Below are 25,528 nucleotides of genomic sequence, written 5' to 3' on the forward strand. Positions count from 1 at the left end.
CCCCCCCCTCCCCCCGGCTCGAAGGGCCAAATGGCCTCCTCCTGCTCCTATCTTCTATGTTTCTCTGATTAAGTGTGACTTTCATCATTCTTTCTATACGATCAAGTAGCCAAGGAGCTAATTTGGAAAAGGCAGCGCCAGCAGATGGGGGATCATTCAGGAATGAGCTGTTGGACCTACCCCGAGCCGTGCCTTGGCTGGACTCTGCGGAGATTGGGCATTGGGAAGAGGGGAGAACAAAGCTTCTTTTGATGAAGAGTCATCAACGTGAAATATTAACTTTGTTCCTCTCTCCACAGATGCTGCCAGACTTGAATATTCCCAGCATTTTCTGCTTTTGTTTGTTTTTAAACTTCTTAGATTTGATTTGATAAAGACTCAAAATAACGGGGGCAATTATCTCCTGTAAGGTCCTCTGCGTAACACATTTGGTAGTCCCAATTCTATTCCAAAAGTCAGGAGACTTCATTGGGATGGAGACATTGCCTGAGCACCGTGCAGGAAGTTGGGGGTTAGATGCATTTTGGGACAGCAACTATGGTTTGTGGGCACAATTTGACAGTGACGCAGAACCATTAAAATGCAACAATATTCCATTCGCCACCCTGGTAATACGTGTAACCTGCAAGAGCACAAACATTTACTAACATTCTGATTCTTATTTCATTTTACTTTGCTGCATTTTCCAGGTTGGAGCCAACAATGTCAGCCCATTCTCAAGATGGGGCAAGAGGGAAAAATACCACGAAACAGCAAGTCTCGAAGGAGAGATTCTTTCTCTGCACAAACCTGGGTGTAGCTCATTTAAGGACACAGAATACAGCTATTGTCTGGTATGCACTGTACATATTACGCAGGAGAAATCTGGAGAATCTTACCCAAGTTAAACTCAGCAGAGACGGAGATGCCAACGTTGGACTGGGGTGGGCACAGTAAGATGTCTCACAACACCAGGTTAAAGTCCAACAGGTTTATTTGGAATCACGAGCTTTCGGAGCGCTGCTCCTTCATCAGGTGAGTGGAGGTCAGTTCACAAACCTTGTAAACTAATGCCATCAGGCTGTAAGATGTGTTTGTGAACAAACCTCCGCTCACCTGATGAAGGAGCAGTGCTCTGAAAGCTCGTGATTCCAAATAAACCCATTGGACTTTAACCTGGTGTTGCTGAGATTTGGTAAGAAGTCTCACAGAGTTCAGCATTGAGCTTTGGACTAAAATGAAGCTATCACCCAGCTTAGGACAGTCTATTGAAGCAGGCACAGGGAGGGCAGAGATCCAGTGAGTAGAATTTCTGCCTGACTTCACACAGGCCCCAGTTGCCCATTCTGTGCTCCTGCCACAGGCTGTGTTGCAGAGAAATTCTACCCTTAAGGCTGCTTGAGTTTATGACTATATCAATGGTTTCCTACGAAAAACTACATTGAAGAATGATGTCTATTGCATTAAACTGATGTATTTTACTGTAAACACAAGCAATCAGCAAAACTCTTGGAGGTCTCCATTTCAGGTGGTTAACCATTTTAATACAAAAGGACCTCAGGGATTCTGTGTAGCTCCTGTACACGATAAAGCAATTAGTTTAGCAAATGCTAACTCCCAACAGCTCCCTGCATTTGATTTATGACAAATAAGAGTTAGCCCAGCGAGGAAGAGGCTACAGGAGCAAAATATCCCAATAGGCTAAGCTGGATCGTAAACCTGTCTTTGCATGGCTGATGGCAGCATTATAAAACACCCCATTCCCCTTACCGGGCCAAGCCTAAATTGCTTTGGCCAGCAGCAGATTCTCATTTCCTTTGTCATTTTGCCACCAGCAAAGAAATGGATGCCTGCTTTAAGAGTGCAGAGAAATGGAAGGATCAAGCGCTGGTGTTAGGCCTCCTCTTTGTCTGGCTGAGAAATATAAAGCATAAAAGTAAAATACTTTTGACAATTACCAATTGCCTTCCACAATGTAATACCTGGAAATCAAATCAGGGTTGATAATATCTAAAGATCAAAGGCGACTTGGATTATGCTAGGCTGTTATGAGTTTGATAGATTGCTGGAATGGCACAATGGTTAGCACTGCTGTCTCACAGCACCAGGGAACCGGGTTCAATTCCCAGCTTGGGTCACAGTCTGTGTGGAATCTGCACGTTCTCCCTATGTCTGCGTGGCTTTCCTCCGGCTGCCTCCCACAGTCCAAAGAGGTGCGGGTTAGGTCCATCGGCCATGTTAAACTGACTCTAGTTTCGGGGGATTAACAGGGTAAATGTGGGTAGTTACAGGAATAGGATTGGTGTCAGTGCAGGCTCGATGGGCTGAATGGCCTCTTCCTGTAGTGTAGGGATTCTACGATTCTCTGATCATTGAACATTGCGTCCAGTAGCGCATTGTCTGTGATTTCATTTCGTCTTTTTGCAAAGACACAAGGAAATTAAGAGTTGCGTGAGATCAAAAAACAGAGGACAACCACATGTTGAGCTTTAGAGAAGGGATCATGTCAAGTGAAGTAAACAATTTCAAGAAGTTACACACAGCTTCAACATTCACTGGCACTTTTCTCATCTGTTCAACAGTCCTAGCAGCAGGGAATCAGTAGCTGACAATGGAACCGCTGCCGAATCTGGCAGTGTTCAGGATGTGAATTATTGTTACTCTGAGCCTTTCAGCTTGTCAGGAGCAATTCAGCTCTCACAATGTCAGGCAACTAATACTAACTATAATAAAACCAGAAAGTGCTGGAAAGACTCAGCAAGTCTGGCAGCATCTACGAAGAGAGAAACAGCGTTTTCTTTTATTCATTCATGGGTCATTGGCATCACTGGCTAGGCCAGCATTTATTGCCCTTCCCTAGTTACCCTTCAGAAGGTGGTGGTGAGCTGCCTTCTTGAATCACTGCAGTCCACGTGCCGTGGGTTAACTCTTAATGCCGTTAGGAAGTAAATTCCAGCTAACATTTCAAATCCTCTTCCGACTTCTTCATCCAGTCAGTGAATGCTTGCGCCCCTCCCCAAGTGTCACTTGTGGCTCAGTTAATAGCACCCTCATCACTGAATCACAAAGTCGTGGGATTCAAGTCCCACTCCAAGACGCTGCAGTGCAGAACCGAGGGGGGAGCAGCACTGTCGGAGGTGCTGTGTTTTGGTTAAAAAAATGTAACTTAAGGATCTGTTTGCTCTCTCAAATGAAAGCAGAAGATTCCAAGGCCCTTTTTCAATGGTGGGCACAGAACTTCTCCTGAACGTTCTCGTCAACATTTACCCCTTTGAGGAAAATAATTCCCTAAAATAGGGATTTCTTTTGCTCATTATAATATTGTTATTCTGGGGAACTCTGTGTGCAAAATAGTTTCTATTTTTAGAACACAGAACATAGAAAAACTAAAGCACAAACAGGCCCTTCGGCCCACAAGTTGCACCGATGATACCCATACCTACTAGGCTTACCTATAGCCCTCAATTCTATTAAGTCCCGTGTACTCATCCAGAAGTCTCTTGAAAGACCCTATCGAATTTGTCTCCACCACTACCGACGGCAGCTGATTCCACTCACCCATCACCCTCTGAGTGAAAAACTTACCCCTGATATCTCCTCTGTGCCTTACGTTACATTACATTTCAGCAAAAAACTACCAGATTGTAAAGTGTTTATGGGAATGGCCAAATGTGCTATGCAAACTTATTCAGCATGTTCATTGGGTAAATTAAAGGAAAGTAGAAAAGTAAACTTTAGAAATAACAACACGCAGGCTAATCTGCGGCTATAAACAGGAGGGATATGTTAAGATACTTCAGGGTCTTTACCTTTCCTCCAGCTTAAGATCAGAAATGGGGATGTTTACTGATGACTACAAAACGCTCACATCAATTTGTGTCTCCTCAGATAGGCAATGTGTGCCTTGACAGCAAGTCCACTTTTTTTGATTTGATTTATTATTGTCACATGTATTAGTACACAGTGAAAAGTATTGCTTCTTGTGCGCTATACAGACAGAACATACCATTTATAGGGAAGGAAATGAGAGTGTGCAGAATGTAGTATTACAGTCATAGCTAGGGTATGGAGAAAGATCAACTTAATGCAAGATAGGCCCATTCAAAAATATGACGGCAGCAGGGAAGAAGTTTTTCTTGAGTCAGTTAGTACATGACCTCAGACTCTTGTATCCTTTTGCTGACAGAAGGTGGTGAAAGACAGAATATCCTGGGTGCGTGGGGTCCTCGATTATGCTGGCTGCTTTGCTGAGGCAGTGGGAAGTGCAGACAGAGTCAATGGATGAGAGGCTGGTTTGCATGATGGATTGGGTCACATTCAGGATCTTCTGTAGTTTGCCTGGATGAGTGCAGCTCCAGCAACATACAAGCAGCTTCACACTAACCAGGACAAAGCGGGCCACTTACTGGCACACTCCCTCCACCAAACAAACATTCACCCCTTTCATCACAGTGGCAGCAAGTGTGTACAAGATGCACTGCAGCAATAAACGAGGGTCCTTCAGAGGATAAAGTGATTTATATTCAACCTGTGTATCCTGCCAAATATTCATCCTGTGTATCCTGCTGTTCAGATTCAAAGAAGCAGCATACAAATTTACAAGAAAAAGCAATAGGTCTGAGGATTGGGAGCAGTTTAAAATTCTGCAAAGGAGGACTAAGCAATTTATTAAGAAAGTAAGCTGGTGGAGGACATAAAAACTGACTGAAAAAGGTTTCTATATGTATGTAGAGAGAAAAAGATTGACTAAAGTGAATGTAGGCCCCTTACAGTTAGAAATGGGAGAATTCATAACAGGAATAAATAAATGGCTGAGGAGTTAAATTTGTACTTTGCTTCAGTCTTCACAAAGGAAGATATGAATAATGTGCCAGAGGTGCAGAGAAAAATATGTTTTAAAGGAACTGAAGGAAATCAGTATTAGTAAAGAATTTGTTTTGGGGATATTGATGAGATTGAAGATGGATTAATCTCCAAATCCTGCTAATCTTCATCCCAGAGTACTAAAGGAAGTGGCCCTGGAAATAGTAGATACATTGACGGTTATTTTCCAAAATTCTTTGGACTCTGGAATAGTTCCTACAGATTGGAGGGTAGCTAATGTAAGCCCACTCGCTATTCAGAAAGGGAGGTGGAGAGAAAACAGGGAACCTTGCATTGGTGCAGGGGAAGTTGCTAGACTCTATCATCAAGGATTTCATAACTCAGCATTTGGAAGGCAGTGGTATAATCAGACAAAGTCAGCACGGATTTATACAAGGGAAATCATGCTTGATGAATCTAATGGAATTTTTGAGGATGTAACTAGTAACGTTGACCAAGGAGAACCAGCAGATGTGGTTTATTTAGACTATCAGAAGGCTTTTGACAAGTCTCACATAACAGACTAAGTTAAAACACACAGGATTGCAGATAATGTCTTGAGATGGATAGATAGCTGGTTTGCAGATAATAAGAGAGAGTTGGCAAAATGAGTCTTTTTTTGATTGGTAATCAGTGACGAGTGGGATTCTGCAGGGATCTGTGCTAGGACCCCAACTCTTCACATTATATATTAATGATTTGGAAGAGATTTGGAAAACGTATTATCTCCAAATTTGCAGATGATACAAAGTTGAGTGGAAGGGTGAGCTGTGAGGAGGATATAGAGATGCTTCAGTGGTGATTTGGATAGGCTGAGTGTGTGGCACATGCATGGCAGGTGCAGTATAATGTGGATAAATGAGAGGTTATCCACTTTGGTAGAAATAAGAGGAAGACAGATTATGATTTGAATGGGTGTAAATTGAGAGAAGTGGATACTCAACAAGACCTTGGAATCCTCATGCATCCATTGCTGAAAGTAAGTGCGCAGGTACAGCAGGCAGTAAAGATGGCAAATGGTAGGTTGGCCTTCATAGTGAGGGGATTTGACTACAGGGATAGAGATGTTTTGCTCCAATTGTACAGGGCATTGGTGAGGCCACACCCGGAATATTGTGTCCTTATCTGAGGAAGGACACCCTTGCTATAGTGGGAGTACAGCAAAGGTTTACCAGGCTGATTCCGGAGATGGCAGGTCTGTCACAAAAGGAAAGACTAAATTGGTTAGGATTAAATTCACTGGATTTAGAAGAGTGAGAGAGAATCTCATAAAAACTTACAACATTTTAAGAAGGTTAGACAGGGTAGATTCAGAAAGAATGTTCCCAACGGCAGGGGAATCCAGAAGTCAGGGTCATTGCTTGAGGATAAGGAGTAAACCTTTTAGAACTGAGGTGAGAAATTTATTCACCTAGTGGGTGGTGAATGTGTGGAACTCAATACCACAGAATGTAGTTGAGGCCAAAATGTCTGATTTCAAGAAGAAATTGAATACAACTCTTGGGGCTAAAGGGATCAAGGGATTTGGGGAGAAAGGGGGGGAATTGGGATGTTGAATTTGATGATCAGCCATGATCAAAATGAATGGTGGAGTAAACTCAAAGGAGCAAATAGCCTAATCCTGCTTCTAGTTTCTATGTAACGATAGGGTTTACACCCATCAGGTACTACCTAACCACCTGTTCGATGCATGTTACTGCTTTCAAATCATGTTTGGCCTTCTCCTATTCTTACTTCTTATGCTTTAGAAAGGTAGCAGAAATAACCCCCAAAGATGATTTTTTTTGCTGTGACTGTCCGCCATTGCCCACTCACTGTGGTGTAGAAAGCAGGAAAAGGTCTGAGCGCCGCTGTTCCTGAAATGAAGACATCAAGTTGTTGGTCTCAGTAATCTACCCTACACATGAAGCGAGACAGAGCTATTTTTTTAAAAGATAATCTCGAGGCTGGATTCCAGATGTACTTTTACAACGGCACCCATTTGGTGGGTAACATATCAAAACTTCAATTCCAAAGAGAAAAGCCATGCCTGATTGCCTCATGTAATATTACAACTTGGTGGGGGTTAGTCGATTCTCATGACCCCATTTAAATATAGTGGGCGGGTGAAGGTTTCCAAGTTACCCTAAAACCACCTCAACTTGTAAGGTTCTCGAGTGTAATGCAGAACAATATTTTGTTATCTCCTACCCTGGCTGGAAAACACGGCTCCAACATCTGGATAATAGACAGACAGGAGGATTTTTTTTTTCGCTGACATACCTTGGCTGACCTCGTGATGGCCCCAATCTCCGAGTACAGGTCTGAGCTATCTGGAAACTTTTCCACCACGATTGTTGCTATGTGATGCAGCAGAGATTGCTTATGCACCGTGTCTTTGACTTCTGGTACTTTCTCCAAGTACCCCAGCTCAAAACCTTTGGCCTGCCGGGAGAAGGAAGGAAAAAAATGCTCACTCCACAAAATACATGTTTAGGTAATCACTGTTTGCAGAACAAAGTAGAACCTTCAAGCTGCTCATCGCAGCCGAGAAGGTTTAAATAATTTGAACATTCCAGGGCCTTTGCCTCCAATGGAGAGAGATCCTAGCTCTACTTAAGGACAGAATCCCTACGGTGCAGAAGGCGGCCATTCCACCCATCAAGCCTGTACTGACAACAATCCCATGCAGGCCCTATGCCCATAACTCCCCGTATTTACCCACTAATCCCTCTGACACTAATGGGGCAATTTAGCATGACTGATCAACCTAACCTGCACATGCTTGGTATGTAGGAGGAAACCTGAGCACCCGTAGGAAACCCATGTAGACACGGGGAGAATGTGCACACTCCATACAGATAGTCACCCAGGTACTATCATGCAATCAAGGGTGATTTACTGTCCGTGATTAAATATTTAAAAATTAATTGTCCTGAATAGGAAACCGAAACATGAGGAGAAACTAAATGTTGTGGTGTTCTAATGAACCCCCCCGCACTCCCAAAAAAATACATTTGCGATGGTTCCCTCTCCTGTTCACCATGCAGTGACCCCTGCAAGAAAGTCTGCATGTGGGAGTTCTGGACAAGGATAGAGTTGGGCCCAGGTCGCAATGCTCCCCCCAACTTGAATAGCTCGTTGTCACTTTTGGATCTGGGTGGAGGGCTGTTAATTGTACCTCAGTGCGAGTCTGTGCCTGCGAGAGAAGATAAGAGAAAACTGAAGGAACAGAATACAGAGGGCACAGAGCAAAACCTTATGCAGAGTACAAATAGTCCTGATTCATTATTGAAGTTCTCCTGTCCACCACCACAACCTGGCAAGACTTTTGCAATTCAAGAAACCAAGTCTCATCAACAACTCCCTGATATCTCCATAGCTGGGAATGTAATGCTACATTAGGGCACAACAGTGGTTAGCACTGCTGCCTCACAGCACCAAGAACCCGGGTTCGATTCCTGGCTTGGGCCACTGTCTGTGTGGAGTTTGTACATTCTCCCCGTGTCTGCAAGGGTTTCCTCCAGTGCACTGGTTTCCTCTCAGTCCAAAAGATGGGCTGGTTAGATGCGTTGGCCATGCTAAATTCTCCCTCAGTGTACCAGAACAGGCACCGGAGTGCGGCAACTATGGGATTTTCAAGATAATTTTATCGCGGCGTTAACGCAAGCCTACTTGTGACACTAATAAACAAAATAACTAAATAATAGTTTCCTTTCCTTTGCTATGAACAGTATGCTTTGTCTGTGTGGCATGCAAAAAACAATACTCTTCACTGTATCCCAGTACGTGACAATAATAAATCAAGTCAAATCTTGAGTAAAAAGTAAGATCCCTTTTTAAACCTTGGACCGAGAGAAAAAAAACAGATGAAAGCAGTAAATAAATTACTGAGTGAGTAAGAATGGCTTCAGCAAATCTTCCAATCCCATCTCCAGTCCAGTCGAAAATTGATACATGGCAAAGCTGGCATTTTTCCAGGTACAGTGGTAAAACTATGAGATTGCAACACAATTAATTAAGAAGGCTGAAATGATGGGAGTAGCACTGTTGTCTCTGATAAGGGTAGCTACACTTTTACCACTGCTGGAGAAGGATACAAGAGGGACATTGCCCCGAGCACTTATAGATTCTACAAGTATTCCCAGCAAATGTGCTTACCTACAATGAACAACACCAAGCTTTCTCCTTTGGCCGTTAGCCCAGTTCTCCAAGAGCTTTTTAAACTAAGTCTTTACTTCACTGCTCTCTCTAATCTTGGCCATCCCTTGGTACTTGACAATACTTTCTCATTTTAAGTGCATAACCTTTCCTTAGATAAAAGGAATAGTTTTTAAAAATCTGTTGTGCCCAGGAAAACGGAGAGGAGTAATTGGAAAACTGTTGGGCAGCCCATAAATCAGACAAACCAACGCTTTACACTCAATTCCACTGAGCTGCGCTTCATGTAGAGAGCAAATCCTTGCAATATGTTCCCTATTATCACCCTTCCCGTTATCTGATTTTCCTGTACATTTTACAATTCAAGGCATCGCCATTTCCTGTCATGTAGGGCCAACAAAATTGTGTCTACTCAACAGTACGAAGAAGGAATAGATATCCACTTTCTGTTGCTAAAAATATTTTGATATCAGATCCCTGCCGCCTAACACCTCAATCCATTGATTTGATGATGCTTGGTCACCCATTCAGTATGGATTTCATTGGCATGGTCAAAGCCTTGAATGTCTTACAATGATCAAACAAACACAACCAGTTTAGAGTTAGTGCATACATAGTGCATATACCAAGGGACAACATGGTGGTACAGTGGTTAGCACTGCTGCTTCACAGCACCAGGGACCCAGGTTCAATTCCGGCCTCGGGTGGCTGTGTAGAGTTTGAACATTCTCCCCATGTCTGTGTGGATTTCCTCTAGGTGCTTCAGTTTCCTCCCACAATACAAAGCTGCACAGTTTAGGCGGATTGGCCATGCTATATTGCTCCTTAGTGTCCAAGGGTGTGTGGGGTAGGGAGATTACTGGGATGGTTAGCACTGCTGCCTCAAAGCACCAGAGGCCCGGGTTTAATTCCCCGCTTTGGTCACTGTCTGTGTGGAGCTTGCACGTTCTCCCTGTGTCTGTGTGGGTTTCCTCCAGGTGTTCCGGTTTCCTCCCACACTCAAGATGTGTTGGGTAGGTGTATTGGCCACGCTAAATTCTCCCTTGGTGTACCCAAACAGGTGCTGAAGTGTGGCGACTGGGGCGATTTTCACAGTAGCTTCATTGCAATGTTGATTTAGGCCTACTTGTGAGTAATAAATAAACTTTACTTTAAAATATGTGGGGTTACAGGGATGGGACTTTGCGTGGGATGTCAGTCATGACTATCTGACTCAATCCCAAATGGCATTGTAGGGGTTCTACAATTAAAGGGGCAGTGGCAGCATGGATACAAAATGGGCGAAGACACAGAAAGCAAAGAATGGTGACAAGCTGTCACTTCTCAGAACTAGAAGACACCCCATTGTTGTCCCTTAGGAGTCAAGTAATAGACCCCATTCTTCATTTTGACATAAATATAGGTGACCTTGAATTGGCTACAGGGCAGAACTTCAACTATGCAGATGACACAATGGAAATGTGGTGAAAGATGTGAAAAGCTTCAAGGGCACTCAATATATAGACAGACGAATGAATTAAGCAAGAAACATGGCAGATGAATTCCAATGCACAGAAACATGTGATGATGCCTTTTGGAAGAAGAGTGAAGGGAGATAATATCAGTGGATTGTGCCAATTTTAAAGTGAATGCAGGAACACATAGAACTGGGGGTTCACATACACAAATGCTTCAAGGTGACAGGACAAGTTGTTTAAAAAAAAGTACACATGATCCGTGTACTTATAAGGAAGAGGCATAAAGTACAAATGCTAAGATAGTTAGACTAAACTATTATAAATCTCTGGTTAGGCCCCAAGTTGAAGTGCCGTGCCAAATTCTGGGAACCACGCTTTTTTCCAAGATCTTGGAAAGGGGTGAAGAGAAGTCTTTAAAAAAAAAAGGAAAATGCTGGAAAAACCTAGCGGGTCTGACAGCATCTGCGGAGAGGGAAAAGATTAACGCTTTGAGTCTCTGTAACCTGTTCAGGACCGAAGGATCCATCCCATTTCTACCTCTCTTCAATTCTGTCGAAGGGTCACATGGACGAGAAACTTTTAACTCTGTTTCTCTCTCCACAGATGCTGCCAGACCTGCTGGAATTTTCCAGCATTTTCTGTGTTTATTTCTGATCAGCAGAATTTTGCTTTCATTACAGAGAAAACTTACCGGAATCCCATCAAAAAATCAGTTACGCGGGGAGAGCAGAGAAGCCGGGATTGATGTCCCTAAGATGTTACAAGGTCGAGAGGAGGTTTAATAGCTGTGGCTAAAATTATCAACGATTTTGAAGGAAGAGGGATAAAGGAACTGTTTTCACTGGCAGGACAGTTGGTAACCAGAGGAAACAAAAATAATTGGCAACAGATACATATGCGAGATGAAGAGAAACATTTCTTTTTTTAACATGAGTTATGATCTGGAATACACTGCCTGAAACCATGATGGAAGCAGATTCAATATCAACTTTGAAGAGAGAATTGGATTTATGCAGGAAAAGGAAATATTTGTAGAGCGACAGGCAAAGAGCTGGGGAGTAGAACTAATTAGATAGCTCTTTCAAAGAACTGGCACAGGCACCATGGGCTGAAATGTCCTCCTTATGTGTTGTATAATCCTACCAAAGAAATTATTGCTATCCAATTTCTTCATTCTGTTAGTGCGAATATTACATTGATGACTGCTTGTTACTGAAATAGTCTCTTCCGCTTCACACAATCAAACCACTTCATATTTTTATAAATGTCTTGTTTGTTTTTGCCTTACAGCAAGAGTTGTTCAATTCATTATTACAGCTCTCCTTCCCTGGGAATTGTGCTGGTGAGTTTACACTGTATGCTCTCTCTGTAGCTTTTCTCTCTCAGATTACACAGGGAATATTATAGACTGCACTTTGCAGTGAAAATATTCAGAAGGTTAGCAGAGTTCACTGTTACTCATCTGCAAATCAGAGGGTAAGCCTAGTGGTGTGCACGAGTGGTTTGACATGAAAGTTCTGGCCTAAGGTGCGCCACTCCTCTTTGAGCTGCACAAGCATCTCATAATATGAGCTATCCATTCAATTATATTGTACAGCATGAAGATTCGGGACCATCCCTTTTAAATGTGGCAAGTCTTAATTACTGACATCTCTCTGGAACCAAAAGGTACTTTTTACAAGTTTGGAGTCTCATTCCTTCAGCATTTAATTGTTGATTTAATTTTTTTTTGATCTCTTGCTCTCCAAATTTACTCCTCCTCTCCATTATCTCACTTTTAGCTCTGATGATGGGGCATCCTGACGCAAAACTTTGGCTTTATTCTCTCTCCACGGATGCTGTCAGACTGGCTAAGATTTTCCAGCATTTTCTGTTTCTGTCTCACTTGGTTTGACTTTGATGCTTCCTAATTCAGACTTTGTGATGCTTACTACCTATTCTACAAACAGATTAGTTAAGAGATTACACAGCTACCTATCCTGTTCACACAGGTCTAAGATGCTCCATTGACAGAGCTGCATTGTTTGAGTATTTAGCTGAGGACAACTAGCCATGCAAAAGTCCATGAGAAGTTTATAGGTGAGCTGCTAGTCTAATGAATAGCCGGCAGAGTTTATTCACTGTCAGAGAAAATTCCAACATGTTATATTTGAAGGGAAATTTGGATTAACTGTTGAATCAGAACAAAAATCGTAGCTGTGGAGAGAGCGTCTGCTCTTACAAAGTTTCAGAACAGGCATCTGGGACCAAACATCCTTCTGTGCTGTAAACAATTACAGGGGAAGTGATGACTTAGTGGTATTATCACTAGACTATTAGTCCAGAAACTCAGCTAATGCTCTGGGGACATGGGTGCTAATCCCGTCACAGCAGATGGTGGAATTCGTATTCAATTTTTCAAAAATCTGGAATTAAGAATCTAATAATGACCATGAAACAATTGTCAAATGTCAGAAAACCCCATCTGGTTCACTAATGTCTTTTAGGGAAGAAAATCTGCCGTCTTTACCCTATCTGGCCTACATGTGACTCCAGACCAGAGTACCGTGGGTGTCTCTCAACTGCCCTTGGAAATGCCCTAGCAAGCCACACAATCCAAGGGCAACTAGGGATGGGCAATAAATGTTGCCCAACCACGATGCCCATGCGCCACAAATGAATTAAAAACTAATTTATAACATTGTATGTGACAGGGAGGAAGATCATTTTGCAACAGTTGGTGTGTCTAAAATTGTCATGAGATAGCTAACACAACACCTTTTAACAAGAAATCAAAGAGCTCTTCCTACAATGTTGTTACGATAAAGTAATAACGGACAAACCAGCAAAAGATGACACTCAAACTTACATTTGATGCATTTAGAAAGTTCCCTATAGCCAGTAGTGTTGCCAGAATATATCTTAAAGTTTTATTGTTCTCTAACTGGTCCATTCCTTCTTTCAAGTCTTGTAAAGGCTCTGCAACTTCCTGTAAGAAGAACATGAACATGCCATACCTCCAAGGTCAAAACATTTGATGTATTGCACAATTTATCTATCTATCATCATGCAATATAGCTAACATTTATATACTGAAGTCTCTGAAGCTACAACACAGCAAGAAGTCGGCTGTACGTTGCCAAAGCAAGCTAGTGAAAGAAATTTTTTGTATCATTTCCTAGCTGGAATACGCTAAGGGTGTGGATCTTAGCGGCCGTTCACACCACACTGCTGCTGCACAGAAGTCGGAGAATCTGGCACCCTGTCAAATCTCGGGCTGGGAAAATCTTGACGGCTGGAACATTTCAGCTTTTGGGATCCTTTGTATGGTTTGCTTTAGTTAAAAAGATTTCATTCTAAGCTATTTCTTGCCTACAACAATAATAATGCGATGCTTTAAAGCTGACTAAAGCTAAATAGGACACACTTTAAAACTCAGCTTGGAATTCTGGGTTTAGCTTAGAAATTGACTACATTTGAAACTGCAGTGTTAACAGACATGGTTTTTGTCATAAGTGCCTTGGGTCTATTCAGGGGAATGAATGGATCCCACACAGTCTCAGCATTTTCAACAAAATCTTGTCCCGTAGCCTCGGCAAACTCTAAAACTGTCAGACCATGCAAACAACTCCATCATTTGGAATTCCTTAAGGTTTAGCATTTTCGCACAGTTTGTGCCAACAACCATTGAGGAGTGAACACCGGCCATTTTCAGGGAACTACATTTATAACTCATGACACAAACTATAGTCACCATTATTGACATAATGTAGAATGCTGTCCCTTAAAAGGTTAACCATTCCCTCAGCAACCAATAAACGTGTAAAGGGTTAAAGTGAACACATTAAAACCAACTTTGCAATCACTGTCCTGCTCAAATGTACATCTCTTGACATGTTTCTCCATCAGTCCAATCACACATAATTACCCTGCACCTCATTATCAGTGGGGAAAAACCAACATCATACCCCATTAGTATTCCTTACTGATAGCAACAAATAATAATTTCTGTTTATATCCCTGGTACGAGCAGCAAAGTCCTCGGGATCCCATGATACATGATTTGGCTACCTGAACGGATATCGTAATCTATGCTGTTAACCAAGTGCTGTACACATAACAAATTACTTTGTTTCTAGATGGGAGTTACCTTCTCTACTGTCTCATAGTCTAGCTTGAAGGCCCAGAGCTGGAGTCTGGCTGAGAGTTCACTAATGGAAGACAGGGTTAGTAGAAACTGCTCTGCGGAACCCAAAGGAATGTCGGGATTCAGTAGCTGGGCCTCCTGGATCTTCTGCTTTTCCTCTTCACTGGGAATCATGGTCAGGATTTTCTAAAATGAAATCAGATACACAAAAGCCATTTCATTGATAATCATCCGCAAGAATTGGGAATCTTTTCAACAGGTCCTTGCACTTCACATTGCAGAGTGATTTGCCCACATTTCCCCTCATTGTACAGTTGATGAAGGCAAATCATTTCTTTTCCAGCGAGGCTGCTGATTGAGCATTTTATATCTCAAGGCTCCCAATACACAATCCTCATCTATTGTCTAACCTTAGATGTTGACGTGTCCGACAACACTCTCTGGGCAAAGACTGGCCCTGGTGACGTACAATCATTTTGCACAGAATCTCTATGGTGCAGAATCCCTACAGCGTGGCCGGCACGGTGGTCACCTCACAGCGTCAGGGACCCGGGTTCGATTCCCGGCTTGGGTCACCATCTGTGCGGAGTCTGCGTGGGTTCCTGTTTCCTCTCGCAGTCTGAAAGATATGCTGGTTAGGTGGGTTGGTCGTGCTAAATTCTCCCTCAGTGTACCTGAACAGGCGCTGGAGTGTGGCGAGATTAACGCAAGCCTACTTGTGACACTAATAAACAAATGAAAAAACAGAAGGAGGCCATTTGGCCCATCGAACCTGCCCCAACAATTCGACTCAGGCCCTACCCACACCCTGACACTAAACAGACAATTTAACATGGCCAATGAACCTAATCCAGGCATCTTTGCACGAATTGTGAATGTTTTAGTGTTGAGTATATTAAATCTTAGGTAAATATTCAAAATTTGTTATAAAGTGAAAATCTCAATTTTGCCCTGCCTTGGGTCCATTACATTCTGTCTATTAAACATACGGAGTTAGAAATGTCTTTCAGACAAGACTTCAGATATCTTGTAAGGCGAGGAAATCTGCTTCTGTCGTGGGTAGAATGTTTGAAAACAGAATCTGCTAAGTAGAATATTAGGGGCTACGTCAGGGACATTTAAAATGGAACTAGATGTAATATGGGAGCCAAGGATGAACGGATCAGATGGCCTTTCTCTCTCCGACTTGTCCTTTGTCAACTATGGCTCAGTAACTAGCAATGTCAGAGTTCAAAGGTCATGATCTGAAGTCACACTTCAGAGATTGGAGCATATAATTCAGGTTAATGTTCTGGTGCAGCGCCAAGGGAGGGATGAAATGTAAAAGCGAGGCCCTGTCTGCTCTCTCAGGCAAGACAGAAGAGATCGTTGGCATTTATTTCAAAACAGGAGCAGGGGAGAGAATCCCCCAGATGTCCTGACCATTATTTATCCCTCAACCAACACCACAACAGAGCAGGACTTCTGATGATCTATCACGTTGCTGTTTACTGGTAGTTCACGTTTCCCACATCATGACCGTGACATCTCAAAATTATTTAATTGGGTGTTAAACACAATGGTTCACCCTAAGGCCATGAAAGACGATATAAAAATAGAAACCTTGTAGTTTAGTTGAGGAGGGGTTGGGAAAAAAACTGGCTGCGCACAGATTGCATTGTCTCCTGGCAAGCTTATGAGGGGGATTGGCAATGGGGAGGGTGGATGATGATAAACGTATTTGAGAACGCTTTGCTTTAGGAATAATCAGCAGGAGTTGCCAGAAACATCTCCCTCCTCGTGCATCTATCCATTTTCGGCCATCTGCACCTCAGACCACCCGAATAAAAAAGTCGAAAGGCCAAACTAAACTACTGAACAGCTTCCAAGAATGACGGTCCGCAGCATCAAAAGAACCAAGCTGTTTGCTTTGAAACCTTTGTTTAATTTCAATGTTCTTTCTCCCTCACCTTTGGCACCCCATGCCCTACATTGATTGAGGGGAGTGGTGGTGGTGTGGGTGCAGAGGCCTGTTTCAGGCTTTGCTAATCAGCCAACAGATTAGATACAACAGTAGCTCAGGGTAATGTAGGATCAGCTTCCTCCCATTCCCAGTACTCCTGACGTTGGGAACAGAGACCACTGGGGTGGGAGGCAGTGTTCTCAAATTAATAGTGCCGAGTGGCACGTTGGCCTCAAGACACCATTCCTGACCACTTTTGCCACAAGGCAGGCAAACATTTAGGCATATTCGCCAATGGAAAATTTATACGGCTAATTCCTGTCAGAGTCTAGGTTCCTGACATGTCCACAGGAGCAGATCAACTGCCTGAAGGCAGGCTACGCTCCCTGCCTGCTTGGCTGAGGGTATAACCAAATACTACCCTGTAGAGATATTTCCCTCCCCAGAGTGGTCTCCTGCTCAATAACATTGTTCTTGGCCAGGAAGACCTTAGTAAGGATACAGTGTCAAACCCAGGTCATGAAAACACTGTGAAAACTAAATGTCATGAGAAAGGAGGTTTACTATGGTGCATGACAGAAGGTGAAACCATGAGCTGGGAAAAAGATTCTCACATACTTGAGGGAAAGAGCTTTAAAGATTGATATAAGGGGCTTTCAAAATCCGATCTATCACGTGTATCTGGTTGATACAGGTAAAACATCGCAATGCCACCAAGATGGATTGTGTGTGTGTAGGCATGAGGGGATGGAAAGAGAATAGGAGTTTCAGATACAAGGTTAAAGGTTGTTGTTTCGAGATGGTAAGAAGTCTCTCAACATCAGGTTAAAGTCCAACTGATTTATTTGGAATCACAAGCTTTCAGAGCGCTGCTCCTTCACCAAGTGCACTGACCTGATGAAGGAGCAGTGCTCCGAAAGCTCGAGATCCCAAATAAGCTTGTTGGACTTGGTGTTATGAGACTTCTTATTGTGCCCACTCCAGTCCACCGCCAGCATCTCCACATCATGTTTTGAGATAGTGGGCGGAATTTTCCCCCAAAAATGGCAAGTGTCAGATTGGAGCTGAAAACTGGCATGTTTGTCCCAGAAAAACAGACTGGTTTTCCATCAAGATCCTCCCACACTTTGCCAGCTCTACAGAGATTGGCGTGCTATTTTTAAAGGGCACTTATCTCCAAAACTACAACACCCTCCAACTCATCATTGCCAACACCAAGACATCACAGCCCTGTCCTGCCGTCTCTCCCTCCCTTCCCCTCCCCAGCTAATCTCCGGTATTTGGGACATCAGACCTCTATACCCACGCTCTTTCCTTCCCCAACATGAAGCAAATGCCTGCTATGGATCGCCGACTGTAGGCTTGACTGACCCCCTATAAGCCTCACCCCATTGGCAATAACAACATGGCAATGCCAACCAGCGGGCAATGTCAGCTTGTCACTGCTCTGACAGGTCCTTGAGCACCCGAGGGCTACGCTGATCTCCAGGCCTCCAGAGTAGTCTGGAGCTCTGGTCTCTATTTTTGGAAACCAGGGGTGACTTTTGCTGGTGTTACATCACACTGGCAGATGGGAACATACAACATCCCCAGAAGGTATGACGTCCAGCCGGTTTGGAATACTTAAATGAACGGTATTCAGGTTCACACTCCCACTGGACAGAAAACTGCTGATGTCATTAGCGTTGTGAGATCGCCTCAGTGCAAATCTCTTTACAGCTCTCTCACGAGAGGAATTTCCACCCCTATCAAATGGGGCTAGGGAAAAGGTAGAAGGGAGGATCTCATACACCTTGTTCTAAATTCTGTCTTTCAGCAAGCCTAACTGCTTTAAATGTTCAGAATTAATGGGATCCGGATTGTTTTACTGGGAAGAAGGTGCAAGATGCCTACGCTTGGAGACAATGGTAGCAGCCTGTGTGCTGTCTACAGCACACAGTGTCTACAGTGGGTAGACAGCATTTCTTCAAAGTCTCAAAGAAAAGGAAATTTCAGTTGGGAATAGTTGGGCTTTAAACTTAAAAAGTAAGTGAGCTGGGATCTCGAGGGTAGTTAATTGGCACTTCTGTCTGGATATATAGCCAATGTGATTCATGTTGTCATGGAGATTGGCCTTCCTAAGGTAAGGGTTTCTGAGGTATCACTGAAACTCTAAAACATACAGTTTGCCATGGCCTGGGAGAGAGAAGGAGAGGCCAAAGGTTTCTGTAGCTCACTGTGCTGGAATGTAGGTGAGTGCTTGCACTTAGATTGGGAGGATCAAAACAGTTTAAATTGAGGCTGGAAGATTTACCTAACTTTGGCTAGAGGGAGAAGTCTCCTCGCATTGCGATAGATAGATCTGGCATTAACAATAGCCAGGCTGGGAAATGAAGGATCAGAAACAAATCCTCAGGAACTAAGAATCATTTCTGACTGTGTCCAGGAGAATTGTACGTCCACTTAAAGGACAAAGTAAAGTATACCTGATTGTGTTAAGAGTTCTGTTCTGCAGTGCAAGTGGCCTTACAAAAATAGCGTCCAGTAAATAGTGCCTTTAGTCTGCTCTGGTAAACATTTTAAAATGGGAAATCATCACGTCATCAGTTCAGTTAATAACTGGAAGGTTCAAATTTCTTTTTAAAAGTTAGCGGTCTCCACAGGGATGGTAACACTTTATAAGCAGGTTTTATGGAGCATACAGAAGAATCTTAACCCAGTAAAACTGTTCAAGTATGCCGACTGCTTTCCTTTCAAGTTGACGGTCAACATTTCAACTCCGAGGTTGGCTATTTCAAGAAAATGCAGCTTAGATCGCTGACTTGGGAGGTTATCAGAAGAATCGGTTAATCAAATCAAGTGGGAAGATGGGGCAGGAGCCTGTTAGATTCAGACAGTCCAGAGGGTGGCTCTGGGGTCAGATATGACGTCCCCACCACCCCCCCCTCGAATGTGGTGCACAAAAATCAGGGCCAAACATTTTTTTTAAATGAGCTGCTTGCGAATCGCAGCAACACGTGAATCTATTTCGTCTTTGCTCCTGAACACCTACGTAAATAAGCTGCAAAGAAAATTAATAAAAAAAAACGCACTTCCCTCCCAATAGTTTTTCTGTGCTGAGCCCCACTGCTGTTTGAGATGGGGAGCAAGTTCATAAATATATTAACTGGCTTCACGTGACGATTCCTCTCGCGCTATGAGGGAGCTGGGGAGAGGGAAGGGGGGGGCGTTCAGGAAAGGAAATAAGAAGTTGGGTTAAGAGCGGTGGTGTGCTGTATTCACCATAGTGTGTGGTTCACACACTGAGTCTTCCAGACAGTACAAATGCTGAAAGTCAGATGTCCTTTCATTAAAAGGACACCTGCTCCCATTGACAAAAAATAGAAAATAAACGCCATCGCTCACATCTCCGAAACGTAATGCTTAAATCACCACTGCTGCTAAATTTGGGTGCATCAATAAAAATGAGGAAGGATTTGGATACAGCTTCAGAACAAGGTGTTGTGTGACGTATATGGTCTGATGCTGGTGTTCGGTAACATTCAGTTATCCACCCATGAAATTCATTGCCTAAATTAAGGATCACGTAGTAAAATAGACAGATTATTCTAAGTAGGCATGAAGATGCATCTTCTTTCTTGTTCACTTTTACCTCAGGTTACCCAGGGTAACGCAATTCCCACAATCCCCAGTGGGAACTGGCAGCTTTAACCTTTGCCTCCTGACAGCATGACTGAAGTGCGGCCAATATGCCGGAAATCAAGACCAGGCGGGTTTACTTACACACAAGCTGAGATTTTAGGAGTGACGTTATTTCAACCACGCTGCTTTGCCACTTATTTTAAAACGCTAACTCTGGCGTTAGAAATAACACCAGCTGAGAGGCATTCCTTGACTGCCTCAAACCGAGGCCGACTGATCCCAGACTCCTACCCCCTGTCAGAAAGGGACGGGCAAATCAGGAGGGAGGCCTACCTCTATGCCTTCCTTGTTCAAAGCGTACTCGTCGAAGTTCAGGATTGCAGTCTTGATTGTTCTCGGAGGAGGTAATACGGTCAGTCCAATGTTAATGGCATTGCTCCGCTTGGAGTCCAACACAATGACTTCCTGCCTCTTGCCATCTGCAGCTGTTTTCTGAGATAAGCACAGATAATACAAGTTACATATGGAATTGGTCTGTGTGGAAAAAAATAACCTGTAATTTCACAGATTGATGCCAACATGCTTAGAATACACATCACTGATAAACATCACAGGACTGCAATAGCACAAGAAAATGTGTATTTACATCAGCATTCCTTCTCAGAGAGAGGGGGAAGCAGCCATGGCCACCTCTACCCATTGACATTTTTACTACTGTGAACAAACTTGGTGGAAACCAGAGGCCTGAATGTCCACGGCAGCTTATTGGGTCTCCCATGGTAACATCACTTGAGGGTCAAAAGAACCAACCCTCCCCGCTCCAAAAGGGCAGAGACATGACTGTACAGGGCTTCCCAGGAGTGTATGACGTGCCACTTCTAAACAGAAGAAACTTCTCTACCCTACCTCCGCGACCATCAACCCGACACCAACTCCTCCTCACATGGGGAATATGTTACCTTGGAGGCCGGGGAGGGGAGGGGATAGCATAGAGAGTTTGAATTTAATGCTTTTAAAAAAATGACGTCACATCTTCAAAACACTAAGTTGCTGGTGGGTTGGGCACAAACAGAGCCCACCCTTCCAATGTACATCACAGAATCAGAAGATAGCAGGAGGAGGCCATTCAGCCATTCGAGCCTGTTCTGCCATTCATCACGATCATGGTTGATTGTCCAACATAATTGCCTAATCCTGCTTTTTCTCCATAACCTTTGATCCCTTCGCCCCAGTGATACATCTAGTCATCTCTTTGAACACATTCAATGTTTTAGCAGCAACTACTTCCTGTGGTATTGAATTCCACAGGCTCACCACTCTCGAGGTGAAGAAATGTCTCCTCCTCTCTTTCCTAAATGGTCTACCTCAGACTGTGACCCCTGGTTCTGGACTCCCCCCACCATCGGGAACATCCTCCTTGCATCTGCCTCATCTAGTCCTGTTAGAATTTTATAGAACTCTGTGAGGTTCCCCCTCAATCGTCTTGGGACCTGTTCATTTTTTTGTCTATCTCTCTCACGATATGGTGGAGGACGCCACAGTGCAGTTTTCCCTCCCGCTGCGGCACTTGTCAGAAGAATGGAAATTTCCAGCAAAGGTGTAACTCTCTCCCAGCAAAGGTGTAACTCTCTCCCAGCAAAGGTGTAACTCTCTCCCAGCAAAGGTGTAACTCTCTCCCAGCAAAGGTGTAACTCTCTCCCAGCAAAGGGCAGGTAATGGGCACGAACACGACACTTTGAAGGAGGGGGAGAGAGTAAAAATTGGAAAGAGGCCTTGTGGAAATACGAAGCAGTGGGAAGGTGGCATGCTGGGCAACTGGCAACAGAGCGGGAGCTGGACAATGACCTGCCAACGGAGTTTGGCACTGGGTGGATTGCCCTGCGAGACAGTTTCAAAAATAACTAAAGGGTGGGGGGAGGGAACACAACTCGAAAGGCAAAGAGAAAACGCAGAAGAATGCGCGCTCTTTACGAATGAATGAACACAAAGGATCTCCGTGACCTTACAGGAACCATTCACTTATTAAGAAAACAGCCTTCAAAAATGAAAACATACATGCATTTCCAATAAAATAACATCTGTAGGAATGATTTCCTGGTAATTCCACCTGCAGAATATTATGGAGTAGAATGGCTGGAATGTACAAAACCCCCACAGACTCTCATTTCTCTCCTGCAGCAATCTCTGCAAAGAAAACCAAAGCAAACACACTCTGCCCTTTGAAAGCTGCAGGAGCCTTTCAAGACTTAAGATGGGAGACTGCAAGTTTTGTGGTTCATTGAGACTGCTGTTGACTCTATACTCTTGAATTTCTCTGCTCATCTTCCTGGTGCTTGAGAGTCGTGGGGGCTTCATTCCAGAAGACTTTTGAAGGTCCGATAGGAATCGGAAGTCAACGTGGAAAGTGACAACAGAACTAGTTATATTTGTTTTTCGTATTCATGAATCATGGTGGCACAGCGGTTAGCACTGTTGCCTCACAGGGCCAGGGACCCGGGTTCGATTCCGGCCTCAATCACTGTCTGCGTGGAGTTTGCACATTCTCCCAGAACTGTGTACGTTTCCTCTGGGTGCTCCAGTTTCTTTTCACAGTCCAAAGATGTGAGGGTTAGGAGGATTGGCCATGCTAAATTGACCCTAGCGTCGGGGGATTAGCAGGATAAACGGGAATAGGTTACTGGAATAGGCTGAGGGTCGGAATGTGGTCAGTACAGAATAGACTGAATAGCCTCCTCTATACTGCAGGGATTCTATGATGCTATGAATGCTGCTCATTCAGACAAAACTAGCACCGTCTCATAGAAATACTGCGCATGACATTCCAAGTTAGTAACAGGTAGAAGCTGATTGATTATAAGGTGGAACAGTATTGCTACTAACAGGTTTGCTGCTCTGTCTTCCCCAATCAGAAACAGTCATAGTAACTGTAAAACAAAACTTATTTATAAAAGGCAAGAGAATTGCTAACCTTAATTAGCCAGATTGACAGTTAAGGTGAGGACAACACTATTAAATCCGAGGCTATTACTTGTTTGAGTTCACAATAAGTGTCCAGCCCAGATCTACATTCACCCCCAAGGTATATAATCAATACTACAATGCTTAGGTATGAACGGTTGTGAACATAAATGTTGTGGCAACAAAAGCAAGTCAGAGGCTGAGAACTTTGAGGTGAATAATACACCTTCCAAACCCCATGACCACTTCCATTAAGAAGGACAAGGGAGGAAGATACATGGGGACACTGCCAACTGCCCTCCAAGCCACTCACCATCCTGGCTTGGAAATATATCACTGTTCCGTTGCAGTTGCTGTATCAAACTTCCTGGGATTCCCTACCTACTGGCATTGTGGGTCAACCCACAGCACGAGGACTGCAGCAATTCAAGAAAGCGGCTCACCACCACCTTCTCAAGGGCAACTAGGGATGGGCAATAAATGCTGGCCAGCCAGCAACACCCATGTGCCATGAATGAATTAAAAAAAGCCTCCTGACGCTCGAAGGCCTGTTCACCATCTACGAGACATCGGTCAGGAGTGTGGTGGAATTCATTTCACTTGCCTGGACTCGTGCAGTTCCAACTACACACAGGAAACTCAGCACCAAGCAGGATAAAGCAGCTTGCTTGATTGGCATCCCAACGGTCAACATTAATGCCCTCCACCACGGATGCACAATGAATACCATCAACAATATGCAACGCAGCAACTCATCATTGCTCCTTCAACAATACCTTTCGAACTCATGACCTCTATCACCAAGACAATGGCAACAGATACATGGGAACATCACTACCTGCAAGTTCCTCTCCAGGCCACACAGTACCCTGACCCCAAACAATATCACTGTCCCTGGGTCAAAATCCTGGAATGTCTTCCCATGATGGGTGTACCTACACTGTATGGATTGCAGTGGTTCAACAAGGTGGCTCACCACCTCAAGGACAACTAAGGGAAGGACAATAAATGCTGCTTTGCCACTGACATCCATATCCTGTGAAAGAATAAAACTTAAAAATCCATTCAATGCCCCTTGCATTTCTGTAACTATGCTGTCAATGCCAGAGTCTATATTTATTTCAAACAGATGGCTTTTATTGTACTCTTGTACAAATGAAGACAGCACTCCAATGTGTATCAACATTAAACTTTACACAGATTGCTACTCTCCACAGCACAAAAGTACCACAAACACAGCGCCAGGACATGACCCAACTGCACGTGAAGCAGAACAAGGGGACAGTCTCACATCTTGGGCCAACCGAGTGCAACTCCAATATGGCTCTCCCTCGGACTTCCTGGAGACTTTTTAAGCCAAGCTGCAACTAATTTAAAAGGTTTATATAATGCACACACGGCCGCCAGCTCAGCTCACATTTTTAAGTTTCAAAATGAACTCTACCCACGCGTGCAAAATCACAATTCCTGCCAGGACGTGACCATCCTCTTGTTCTTTGGGCGATCAAAGTCAAACTAAAGATGCAGCACCATGGGACACGGAGGGAGGGTACCGATGATAGAAAAGTGAATGGGGTCTGGCACTGGAAGGGGCTGTAAAAATGCATCTTGGTAGATTCGAAGACACACAGACAATTCATGGCAGGAATAGAAGGGTATTCTGACAGACCTTGTTAAAGTAGAATGAAAGGAGGCTGGGTCTGGAGTAAGCACTGATGCAAACTATTTAAGCCGAAATTGTCTGTTCCTATGAAGCAAAATTAATATGAAAGAACCCAAGTGAGAACTAGCCAAGTACTGATCTGGGAAGTTGTGTTCAGATCATTTTTTTTCATCTTGGGAGAAAGATTTAGTATGCCAGCAGAAGATCTAGACACAAAACAAGACTGAGCAATGATGCTGTCATGTAATTATGGAATTACAGAGTCATCAAATCTCTACAATGCAGAAGAGGCCATCCAGCTCATTGCGTCTGCACTGACTCTCTGATATCATACCCAGGCCCTTTTCCCCACCCTATCCCTGTAACCCCACAACATTTACCACGGTTAATGCATCCAAACTTGGGACACTAAGGGACAAATTAGCATGGCCAATCTATTTAAACTGCACATTGTTGGACTGTAGGAGGAAACCGGAGTACCTGGGGGAAACCCACGCAGACACAGGGAGAATGTGCAAACTCCACACAGACGGACATCCAAGGGCGGAATTGAACCCGGTCCCTGGAACTGAGAGGCAGCAGTGCTAACCGCCGTGCCACCCCATAGAACCATTTGGACTAAGAAATTTGCCCTTGTTCAAGAAGAATCTGGGATTGTCACTGGTGTTATCATTTAAATCAATGAGGATGCACTAATCTGCTATGGACGCAATAACGAGACGGAGATAGTTATGGGGATTTGTTCCCATCATTAGGCTATCCTGTGGCGAACACCCAAG

At 43.7% G+C, this 25,528-nt stretch overlaps 1 protein-coding gene across 12 annotated transcripts in view; it reads right to left on the reverse strand.

Moving 5' to 3' along the window:
• The window catches only part of fhod3b (formin homology 2 domain containing 3b), a 560,180-nt gene that overhangs the window by 37,442 nt on the left and 497,210 nt on the right, over positions 1–25,528 (reverse strand). For all 12 annotated transcript variants that reach the window (XM_080202871.1, XM_080202833.1, XM_080202860.1 and 9 more), the window contains 4 exons: positions 20,462–20,620; positions 14,569–14,751; positions 13,288–13,407; positions 7,105–7,266 (listed from right to left, as the gene is read on the reverse strand). In XM_080202871.1, coding sequence (XP_080058997.1) covers positions 7,105–7,266; positions 13,288–13,407; positions 14,569–14,751; positions 20,462–20,620 — 624 coding nt within the window. The remainder of the gene's footprint in view (positions 1–7,104; positions 7,267–13,287; positions 13,408–14,568; positions 14,752–20,461; positions 20,621–25,528) is intronic.

This window comes from Carcharhinus amblyrhynchos, chromosome 2, assembly GCF_965287045.1.
Source record: "Carcharhinus amblyrhynchos chromosome 2, sCarAmb.v2.hapA, whole genome shotgun sequence".
In the NCBI taxonomy this organism is placed as follows: domain Eukaryota; kingdom Metazoa; phylum Chordata; class Chondrichthyes; order Carcharhiniformes; family Carcharhinidae; genus Carcharhinus; species Carcharhinus amblyrhynchos.